The following is an 11,913-nucleotide window of genomic DNA, read 5'->3' as shown; positions in this document are numbered from 1 at the left end:
CACTTCCTTCCTTCAGATCATCAAGAGATTGGAAGTTGGAGCGTTCATCGTCTCTCTGAGCGTTACGAGCACCTCATTCTGCAGGTGTCTGAAACAAAGGTTCAAAGCGTTTGTATTAATGTTCCTCTAAATCAATCTGAATGATTCATTGTTATGCTGGCAAGAAAATATTCTGATGAAAGATTAAATCATTTCTGTAGAGATCAGAGAAGGTTCATTGTGGTACCTTGAGCTCCCAGCTTCGTGACTCGATCCTGTTAAAGTCACACATTTCAGGTGATCAAGAGTGCAATTTAAAAAATGATCCTAACAAACAAAGTATACACCAATAAGACTGTAACTGCTTCGCTAATCAGCCTCTGAGACACTCAGGCCTCTACGGTCAGCTGTGAAGCAGACAGCCACCCATGCGTGTGCACACATAGTTTGAGAAACCTGCAGTTTTGACCCTGGAGAAAGAAAGTGACATTTTTCTGGGGCGTTTTCTTTCTTTCTTTTTTTTGTTTTTTGTTTTTGCTTTTAAAGTAACACAAGAAGTAAGTAACACATTGTCAAATATTTTTCAATTTTAAAGCACTTTTTTCAGGTGTTTTTCAGTATTTTTTGGAGGGATAAAGGAATGTTAACTGTTGATATATTTATTTTAAACCAATAAAAAAAACCTAAATGAATAAACCAGTGTCTAATATATGTTTATTGTATAATAAAGACCGTATAATTTCTAGTTTTTGCCTAACTTGACAAAACGTACAGCTTATTACATCTTATAGTGTGCTCTAAAATAAAGTAACCTTATTATTACATACAATTTATTTACTTATTACAATTCACCATTTCTGTAGTGGAGTCTTACCTGTTCAAAAAGACAATGAATTGAATTTGTATATGATTTGAGATTCAGTTAAATAATATAATAATAAATAATAAAGAGCTTATTTCTTCTTCAATAACTAAATATTCCATCCCCGTTACTTTCGAACAGTGAAATACCGGCAGTCAGACTAAACAAATGTAAAAAACTAAACTTAAAACATAACATGAACACAGACAAGTTTTTAAGCTCAAAGTCCAAGTCGAGTCTCAAGTTATTTATTCTCAGTAGCTTGAGTCCACTGGAGTTCAGGTCACAATGACAGTGTCCACATCTCTGTTAATCCTAAAGGTGGATATTCAATTTTGTCGCTCAGTTTAACAGTCAGCACACACACATGTGCACCCATAGGCTCGAATATAGACATGCACACAGGACCAGACATGCAATTAATGGGAGAAATCCCATAGATTGAGCACTTGCTGGCTCTGTGCCTTGCTAAAGGGCTGCCAGTTCACACTCAGTCCGTGCTGGACCTAAGTAGTCCAGCTGAGAAATAGTTTTCCATGTACCAGCGTGGAATTTTTATAGCGTCTTATTTTGGGACCCTGACGTGTCCAGTGAAGAATTTTTCATGCTGCCAAGGTCAACGTATGTCTCATGGGCTTCAGTTGGCCGCCATCTTGAATTGATGTTGACATGAGTGGAAAATAACACAGGATAATTACATAAAAGGACAAATGAGCCCAAATGAAGCTGGCTACACGGGATCTCAACTCACAAACGGGGGAAACTTGTGCGTCACAGCAGCCGAAGGACCATAATATTACAATAAACAATAATAAAAGTGAAAAAATAAACAATATAAGAAAATGGTGCTGATTGTGGAGTCTGACAGCAGCAGGAAGGAAGTACCTGCGATATCTCTCCTTCACACACTCGGGGTGTATCAGTCTGTTACACAATGAGGGTGACGCAGGGTTTATGCAGTGTCAGCTCACTAATGCTATGAGAGCCATATAAGAAAGGCAGATGTACATTCAAGAAACCTAAAAAAGGAAAAACAACATAAAGAAACATATAATTTCAACTGAGCAGGATTGCATGCTTGTGAAAGGATCGTCTAAAAGTGTGGTGCGAGTCATTTCATTAGTATACTGTATATCACTGCGGAGCCATGTTGGATGACAGAGCATAAAACAGTCTGACTCTTAAACTCCCCTCCCTCTCCCTATAAAGTCCCCTGCACTCTCACATCAGACTGTTTATACAGTCACATCCCGAATATCTTGCACACCTTCCTGTTTAAGAATACGCCTGCAGAAGATTGAGGCACTTCATATAAAAGGCTGCTCGCGACATCAGTGCCCAAATGATTATCCTTAAGTCTTATCAGAACAGAGCAGAACATGTGACATTTCACATGTGCGTAACACATACTGGAGATACTCGCTACAACATGTTATCATTAGTATACTCATGTAAATGGAGCATCATGTGTGATAAGAGTAGGAACACAGCATTCATGCTTGACCTGCTGTAATTTTTTGATCGGCGGACTGAGAGACAGAGATGAACAAAGTGTTCCTCGTTATCAGACAAATAGAAACCACCGACTGTGTCAGACAGGACAACACTAAGGGACAGTTCAGGAGTTTTACATTAACTGACACAATGCAGGATCACGCTGAAAAAGAATCATTGACGAGGTAGATAACAATTAAATTTACTTATTAACTCTTAAAAAAGAATAAAAACAAACAACAGAATGGGGTTTTTTTTGTCTGGGTGTTACACAGGCACAGAAACAATATAACCTCCCGTATGTTATTGCACAGATAGTCCAAACATACTTTTTTATTCCTCAGGGAATTTAAAAAGGTGAAGTCGGATGAGCAACAACAGACACATGCAGATCTAAATGCTGTGACCTGCTCTGACAAAGTGACGAGGGCCCTTTTCCACAAAGGGTGTTTGCCAGAAACTCTTGAGTTTGTTAAGATTTACATCAACTAACCCTGAGTTTTTTTCCCCTCGCTCCCGAAGGAGTTTTTCGACATGTCCGACTATAAGTTAAAGTCTAGTGGACAGACTCTCCTCATACATTTCTCTTGAGTCTTCACTAAGCTAGATCTGTGCAGAGTAGTAAAAATACATGTGAAGAGTTTGATGGTGTCTTCCCTCTCCTTGTTGACCCATGACCAGTGAACCCACAGCAGAGTTACTATGTAACTGGGCCAAAACCAGCAGGCCATGATGCTCAATCTCAACAACAAAGATTACAGCCAATGAGAGAGTAGGACACTAGGCATGAACTACAAAAACACAATGTGTGTGGCATAATAACATGAAACATAAAACAAAACATACTAGTGTCAGATTATCTGAGCAGAGCCACCACAGAGAGACACTAACTAAAAAGGCCGAGTAACCGCAGCTTCATCGACACTGACAGGGAAAGCCACAAGGCGTTAGAGACAGAGCACCATTTCCTGTTCCACAGCAGCTGAATAAACAGAGAGGAGCCGAACACTTGTAAACTCCACTGACCAAAACAAAATTCAAAAGTGTACTTCAGTAGAAAAAAGTGCAAAATATATCAGAGGGAAAACCAGCGGAAGGACTCTGTGGCGGTACTGGCAGTAAAATGCTTACAGGCCCGACCTACAAACAAATATCAACAAAAACATGTAAATCTAGGGGGAACGCCCCAGTGTCCGCTACTTGGACAATAAGCCGATAAACAAATGCCTCGTCCGGGTATAATAAACAAATGTGCTCCTACAAGCCCCAGAGAAATAAAATATCAAACTGAAGGTGTGTAGGGATTTGGGTTTCAAGGGGTTCCCAAATAAACACCTCACTTTTTCCTCACTAGAATGATGTGGGCAGCCAGGAAAACACAGTAGGGCCTAAACAGACCAGAGTTTCTGGCTAGCAATCTAAGGGGAATGAGGCTCCCAATGGGTCAGGGACAGATTCAGACTGAGAGTGATTCCCCAGCTCTTTTAAGCCTTCACAAACAGGGTGTCGTCACACCACGATTGGCTCGGAGGGAAAGCTGCTTCCACTCCTCAATCAGGAGTCAGTCCCCCCACCCTGTGCACAGGAGATCTTAATCCGCTGCAATTAGTCATGAGGGAAAATCAGCCCAAAACAAATAAAGACAGCCGGTCTCAAACAACGGGACTGCTGCAACTCCACTTTTACATTCGTTTGCTTCTCAGCATTACCTTTAAAGTTAAAGTTAAACCAAATCTCATCTTATAGTTTATATGTTTTTGAAGTAGTTGTCAGTGATGGTTGGAGTATTCAGATAATTTACTGAAGCAGAAGTAGCAATACTTAATAATTACAAGTAAAACCAATACAATCCTTCATGTAATCCTTCCTAGTCATGTATATGATTGGATTTTTATTAGTATCAGTGATGCATTATTAACGCGTACGCCATGTTTTAATGTTTTAGCTGATGATAACTTCAGGGTCCTCCAGTCCGATTGGAAGGTCGCTGGTTCGATTCCCTGCTCCCCTGGCTGCACGTCAAAGTATCCTTGAGCAAGATACTGAACCCCAAACTGATACTGATGGGCAGGTTGGCAAATGAAATTCAAGTCCCTTTCCACACTAATGCATCAGAATTAAAGCTTTAATTTTCTCATATAATTCACAAGACTTTCATTCTTAATTAGTTTTACTTTCCTGATCACACATGACAGTTTCATTGCAGGACTTTGTCACCTGTGACACTGAATTTTCTCTCCTCCCACCTACACAACCGGTTATGTTAGTTTTTACCCTCAGGTAGTCGTTTGCACTCAGGTGTTTGTTTGTCTGTTTGTTTGTTTGTGGGCCCTGACACGCAGGACGTGATGGGCGAGGACCTGCTGGACCACGTGTGAGCTTCATCAGCCAATGAGAGGCGAACCAGACGGACACTTAAACAAGGCTAAAAGTGAAACCGAGATGAGAGCGTAAAGAAGAAGAGGAGGAGGGCTGTGCTGAAGTTATCGTCTTACACAAAGTCTAGGCTGTATTATAGCGGCACTGGTTTCGTTTAAATGGCTTTAAACAATCCGTGCTATTTATAACTCTGACGGGTTTTCCTTGACGGTTGAACGCTGCTGGATTTGAAGCCGAAACAAGAGACGCTATGATGCATTTTCTTGCCTTTCTCGTGCTGATGATGAGCGAGCTGTCCCTGGGGTTTCCCGCTCCAGTAGGTAAGAAGGGTGTGTCTTTGAATTGCTTTGCGTTACAACAACAAGACATAATGACACTAAGGAGAAGACTAAGACAAAAGTGGGTTATGTACGTTAACTTTGCCTTTGCAAACAATTCACATTACCTGTTGCAGCTTTTCTGTGCAGTCATTTTAAAGGTGCATTATGTAGTTTTGGGGAAGAGGAAGCTCTGCCTAAACAAACTGATTGGAGAAACTGAGCTTAAAGGACAACACAATTTCACGCCGTTTTACTTTGTTTATATTTGGCAGACCCCGCCACCTTCTGGGGACCGTGTTTATTTATTATAAAATAAATATTAACAGCTTGTTTGTTCAGTTTACAGAAAACATAAATATCTGTTATCTGACATAATGTTTGTCTTGTTACCTCATTCATACTGTAAATATGAAAATTCTGAGTTAGTGCCCCTTTTAATTTTGAGATTCACACTTAAACGCCTCTTCTTTACACAAGTAGGTTATTGTGCAGCTGATTTACACAAGTGTCATGTTGCTACACCTGCACAATGTCAACACATTAACCCTGCAATAAATCCTGCCGTTGTGAAATTTAGTGTGCAGTTACTGTTGACACTGGCGTTAGTTCCACTTTTAGTTATCTATGAGATCATAGTTGAATGAGAATGAGTACTTTTGCTTTTGCTTTTGCTTTTCTAATCATGTTTTGCTTCTTTTGAAATGTGTACTCTATCATTGTGGCGTGGGCCAGTTTCTACAAGGAACTCTTTTATTTATGTATTTATTTTGATTCTGGCAGCACCTGTGGACAAACAATGATGATGGTGAAACAAAGCAAGCTTTATCTTAGTGCCAGACTGTTGCACTAGACTGCAGAGCAGCTTCTTTCCTCAGGGTGTGACACCACTCAATTCATCGTCAGCGCTGCGCCATAAAAATAGTTTTCACTTCATGACTTATACAACTCATGACATGGTATTAACAATAGCTACTTTAACGAAACAGGAACAGCCAATCTCCACGCTGATTGTCCTATTTGTCGATAGAGACATCAGTATTAAATTGAGGCTTCATCCCCAATTTAAAGTTCATTGTAGTCCAGTTCATTTTCTCATCCCTTTTCTCAGCTGTTAATGCATCTATTTTGGTTGTCTCCCATCAGATACCATCATCGTGCAGGTCCAACAGTCGGGAGTCGTGGGTGCTCAGCGGGTCGTGGACCAGGTCCTTCTCAATGGAGTCTCTCTCACTGGGACGAGCCAGGAAGCTGACCGAATCATCCAAACCTTGTCAGCTGATGCACTCCTTCCAACTCATACAAGTGCCAACCAGACTTCAGCCACGAGTAAGAAAAACCTTAATGTGACACTAATGACTGTAATCGCTGTGAAAAATGACAACTTGTTTGTTAATAGCTTTTATCTCACTTCATAAGGAAACCACACTGTCCTTCGGTCTCGGGAGTGCATACTGGAGGGTTCTCAGCTGCACTGGACCGACCGTGTGTTCTACGATGGGAAGGTCTACCTGAGTCTGGACCACGCGGACACGTGGACAGCCCAAGTACCGCAAGCACAGGCCCTTAAAGTGTTGTGGGACCAGGAGCCTCAGCGCACGAGGACGGAGAGGATCCGCCTTCAGGAGGGATGCATCAAGCTAATGAGAGAATTGAGGCTTTCTGGAGAGCCGTCAGGTAAATATTCTTTCTGTGTCTGAGTGTGTGTTACCTATCTTTTTTTTTTTACTTAAAGGGCAGATGTAGGATTTAGGACTCGTTGCTTTAGAATGAGCCTTTATATCCACAGAGTCCGCCATGTTTTCACAGGAGCCCAGCACCATGAATGTATTATTAAGACCTGGATGCTGAGACAATGTTTAGCTTTTCTTCTAATTTTGCCTTGTGACCAAAACATTTCCCTGTGGCCCAAAATGCATTTTCCTCATAGACCGCCATTAGAAGTGAGATGTTGACTGTTGACAGGACCCGTCGAACTGACTTAAAGGTCAATAATGACAGTTTTTATTATAAATTTTGATTTATGGTGGTTTAATTTTCATCAAACTTTCCTTGAACCAAGAAAAGTGATTAAAAAAAATCTGTGCTGCCATCAAAATGTAAAGTCAATGGGCAGGGCTTATTCTGTGGGCCGCATAACCAGGAAGTAAACCGTGAAGGAAGGAAACTTTTTGGCGTATGGCCCAGGCAAGCAATTCTCATTAAACTACACTATCTAGCTCTATTTAAAATGTGTGCCTAGAGAAGACAAACCAAACGCTGGAGGGCCTTTCTTCTTTTTTGTGCAGGGGAGGGTGATGTGTGTTTTGTTGGTTGCATTCTACAACCTCAGTGCTAGATGCCACTGAACCCTACACACTGGACCTGTGACAATAGCTGTAACTGTATATTGGAGCCAACATCAAGTTGCAAAATAATGACATCATCAATAAGAATAATATACAGTAATTCCCTCCACAATGGCATTTTGATTTTAGCTCTGATTGATGCTTTTGAGACGTGAATGAACGTTTTCAACTTTAACCTCAGGCTGTAGGGCGCATTCTGTATTATTAATTAGCTGATATTTGAGCTGCACAATCAGTCAATCAAATCGAAATATGGCAAAGTGCAATATCCAAATCACAAGAAGCTGCAATTTTTAATAAAGAGTATACTGTGTGGCGAACAGATTTATAATGACGAACTGCAGAGCGGCACAGAAACCTGTTTCTTTGGTGCAGAATTCAACAAAATGTAAACATCATCATGGTTTTAAGTTTTTTTTAAAGTGAAAATGAAAGTTACGCCATAACCATATTGTGCAGTCCTAACTGATATTCTCACTGCAAGGTGACTAATACAAGATATAATTAATCACAATATTAGATAACACCTTTTCTGGGTCCATAGCTGTACCTGTCTGGTAGTCCTGAATATTTCTAGTGTTGAAAATCAAGAGAGAAGAAATCCTGAACACTGTTGCTGGCTGTGGATTGTGGAGGCAGCTGATAGCATTTGACTGTGGGTCATATGACACAAGTGAAAGTGTTATCCTACAGTGAAACATCAGTTTTCTCCGAGTGATTGCAACAATCCACCTCCACATACAGCACCAACACATTCGATGGTGACCAGTTCAGTTGACACTCTCAGGTTACTTATTTCTGGAATGTTTTCTAGCTGCAGGGACTCCTTTGCCTCGGTTTCTGATCCCAATCTTGGCACTCACGGCGTTTACTGGACTTATCATAATCAGCCTCCTCCTCTCCAAAAGGCTGGGTGAGTAAATAAGATTTTTTACTTTCCGTTTGGATAATGGTAAAACAAGCTGTACAGCCTTTAATCACAGGGAGATTCCCAAAAGCACCCTTACATAAAAAATATCTTATCATATGCAGTAATCAAACAATCTTTATATCTGCTTTACTTTACTGCGTCATTTACCCGCATGAAATGCAGCATAACTTGGGTTTATTTTCACACATGTCCTGTGACATGATTTTTGGTATGGGCTCTCATACTCACGGGGAAATGTAAAGCATAGTCATGTGTTTTGTCCTTCTCTCACTCTCTGCCTAGGTCTGAGGCACCCTGGAGGTAAGACAACAACACTCCCTATGTTTTCTCTGAGCTCACAGCAGACTGGAGACTTCTCTGTTAACAGTCATGGGAGAAGACAGCCAGAGAGTTAAATATTAAATCAAATCCAAACAGTATCCCCCTAGGATGGGCATGATCTTTTCATTTTCAAGGTGTTGGTGTGTCATTCAGGGTTACTGTGTATACAGTACGACCTCAGTTTTATTATTACTGAATATGACTGCAATTGCAGGTCAGCTGTTGACACAGGGATGACTTTGTTAATGTTCAGAAGATTTTTATAAGTGACACGCAAAGCAATAATCTTGGACAGTGACCTAGAGGTAGGCTGTTCACATTTGGTATCAACATAAATCCTGAGTGATCTGATTACAAGTGCACAGCTCTAAGTAAAGGTGTGAACACCCCAAGATGCATCGAGGATGCATTTGAGATCCGATGACTCGGACCACGTTTGGAGGTCTTCTGGGCCGCATGTGACCACATTCTTTGCGCAGTGTGTACCCACATGTGTCCCGGGCCACATTGAAGGACCGCCTACTCAACTGATGTCCTCCACTAAACAAGGAGAAGTCACAACAACAGGCAAACTAACCACTGAACTAGTGACGGCAATATCCCCAGACTCCCTATAGAAACTGCATGATTTTAAGAGTTGTTGAGTGAAAGAGAAACTTGACAAACTTTGCAAAACTTTGCCACGACAAATTCTAAATCATTAATGCCTTCTTTTAAATTTGGCGTGAAATGAAATACATTAAGTTGTTTCTTTCCTTGTGTAAAGTGTCAGTTTGTCATGGCAACACTGTACCAGCCCCTGTGCTTCTGTGTCGAAGTACATCTTAACTCCCAGCTGCTGTTTCAACTGATTTCATCCATTACACTCAATTTATGGAAGAAGACGATATTTTATTGTAGGTAAACATGTCATGTTTTACAAATACAGTTAACAATAACTAATATAGGAAACTGTGGAGAAAGTCCCCAGACTCCCTTTAAAATTCACTCAATTTTGTGAGTTGTGGAGTTAGGAGAAACTTATAAACTTTGTGAAATGCTGTCCACAACAAATTATTAACTATTTGGGCCTCCTTGTTAATTCGACAAAACTTTATTTTTAAAAATTATTCTATCTGTTTGTTTCATTGATGTGCGTGTTTATTTGCATTTCGGTGCGTGAGATCCGATCACAAGGAGTCCAGACATACACTGATCAGGCATAACATTATGACCACCTGCCTAATATTGTGAAGGTTCCCCTTGTGCAGCCAAAACAGCTCTGACCTGTCAAGACATGGACTTAAGACCGCTGAGGGTGTCCTGTTGTGTCTGGCACCAGGGCGTTTTATAGTGGATCCTCTGGGTCCTGTATGTTAGGGGGTGGGGCCTCCATGGATCAGACCTGCTCCAGCACGTCTTACAGATGCTCGATCAGATTAGGATCTGGGGAATTTGGAGGCCCGGTCAACATCTTGGGTCCTTTATTGTGTTCCTCGAGCTGTTCCTGAGCATTGTTTGCGGTGTGTCAGGGCACATTGTCCTGCTGTCACTGCCATCGGGTAGTGTTGTTGTGATGTGGGGGTGTACTTGGTCCACAAGTGTTTGGATGGGTGGTGTGTGCCAAGTGGCATTCACATGAATGCCAGCGCCCAAGGTTTCCCAGCAGAACATCGCATCGTGATGAGATGATCAGTGTTTTTCACTTCACCTGTCAGTGGTTTTAATGTTGTGGCTGATCGGTGTATGTCGAGACGCGTGTTGATGCCAGGTGTGAACTGATGGGTGTTAAGCTGTCTGCTTGTGATTGGATCACTCAGGACGCATGTTGATACCAAATGTGAACAGCCTCTCAGAGTGTGCAGCTCATTATGTTAGCTTTCTTTTTTCCTTTTATGAATGTCAGCCTAATCTCTTTGATTTCCTTGCAGGTGTTATTGGCTCTGTTATACATTATCCGAAGGACATGACTGAAATGGCTCCAGAGGTAAAGGCCAATGGTTACCGCACCCTTTAATTAAAAGTTCCAGCTGGTCAACAGGGTCACGTTCGAGCTTGCTGCTCCATTTCTACTGCTGAATGTCTTCTTTACTGTTTCAACACAGTCAGACTGTGTTGCTCCATGAATGTAACCAAACCTTAAGCTGAAGTACCAACAGCTCACTGTATGAAACATCTGTGACCAACATTATCATATGCACTTTAATGCATGTATCTCACTTTACATTGGTGTTTTTATTGCATATACTTTCAAAACGTGCACATATACACATATAGACACACACAAAGAAATGTTAATATATTCACCAGCTGCAGCAATGTACAAGCTTCATTTTGCACTGTAACTGTAAGGGCAGACGTCTTAATTCCTGGAGTAAGCAACGCAAGTAAACAAATATACACAAGCACACACAGTATCTATTGTGAGTTAAGACATACAATTTCACAAACTGTCTTATCAATCTGTAGATAAAGCCCTGCTGAAATCAAGTGTTTTGCCACTGATAGACCATTCACAGAGAAACTCTGCCAAACACTGGATTGACTAAGTCTGTAGTTATTCAAACAGTCTGGTTAATTTGGTAAAATATATTTCTCTGTGATACTGTACATTGTTGTGAGTGTCTGTTTTTCCCTGTTGTTTGTTCATGTAAAATGTGAAGAAAATATTGAATTAAAGATACTTTTATGGCATGTTTTGTTTTATATTGTCAGATTTATTATTTCACTTAGTATCTGCGATATAAGGAAAACTGATTTTAAGGCAAATTCCAAAATTCACTTTAAAAAAATAATAATAATTCTGGACAGTTCATTTATGTTTTGGTAGCTCAGTCTCTTAATCATTTACTTAAAAGGATTATCTAAAATGAAGCACTTGTTACAAGCAGTTTTAGTGTTGCCTTGTTCTTTTGTTTAGTGCTTTACTCACCCTCTTAAAATACTGATGAGGCGGTTTATAACCAAAGGGGGAGTGAGTAGGACATTTGCACCTCATCAGTGATCATTGAGTTATAAAAAATGTCAGATAAGTGTATGTAATGGTTTCATGGTGGTTAAGAAGTTTAGACTTTTGAAACTCATACATTCAAGCATCTAATTTGTCTGTTCATGGCGCTCCCAAGATAATTGTGCCTGATTACACCTTTAATGCCAAAGTTAATGAATGAACAAATGAGGTTTAGTAGAAATCCACTGATAATGAATGCTGTCAATTTATTTTATTTTCAGGAACGTATGCTTCCTGGTTGCTGCAGTCACAACATTTTATGTTATTGTAGGTCAATAATCTCCAAAACATAA

The 11,913-nt window shown here is 40.5% G+C and overlaps 1 protein-coding gene across 1 annotated transcript; it reads left to right on the top strand.

Annotated features, from left to right (window-relative positions):
• The first annotated feature begins 4,761 nt into the window (after positions 1-4,761).
• LOC311266881 (uncharacterized protein) lies at positions 4,762-11,304 on the top strand. The gene is made up of 6 exons (XM_084369509.1): positions 4,762-5,034; positions 6,178-6,360; positions 6,451-6,708; positions 8,194-8,292; positions 8,593-8,610; positions 10,542-11,304. Exons 1-6 carry the CDS (start codon positions 4,965-4,967, stop codon positions 10,625-10,627), a joined length of 714 nt encoding a protein of 237 aa, XP_084225635.1. The 5' UTR covers positions 4,762-4,964; the 3' UTR covers positions 10,628-11,304.
• Positions 11,305-11,913: the final 609 nt, after the last annotated feature.

The sequence above is a fragment of the Pagrus pagrus genome, assembly GCF_965226575.1.
Source record: "Pagrus pagrus genome assembly, chromosome: 12".
Lineage (NCBI taxonomy): Eukaryota > Metazoa > Chordata > Actinopteri > Spariformes > Sparidae > Pagrus > Pagrus pagrus.
This window is presented reverse-complemented; position numbering and strand designations above follow the sequence as displayed.

Coding starts and splice junctions, on each gene's coding strand:
- LOC311266881 (XM_084369509.1), top strand. CDS start 4,965: ATGATGCATTTTCTTGCCTTTCTCGTGCTGATGATGAGCGAGCTGTCC. Junction 5,035..6,177: donor GGGGTTTCCCGCTCCAGTAG/GTAAGAAGGGTG, acceptor GTCTCCCATCAG/ATACCATCATCGTGCAGGTC. Junction 6,361..6,450: donor CAACCAGACTTCAGCCACGA/GTAAGAAAAACC, acceptor TCACTTCATAAG/GAAACCACACTGTCCTTCGG.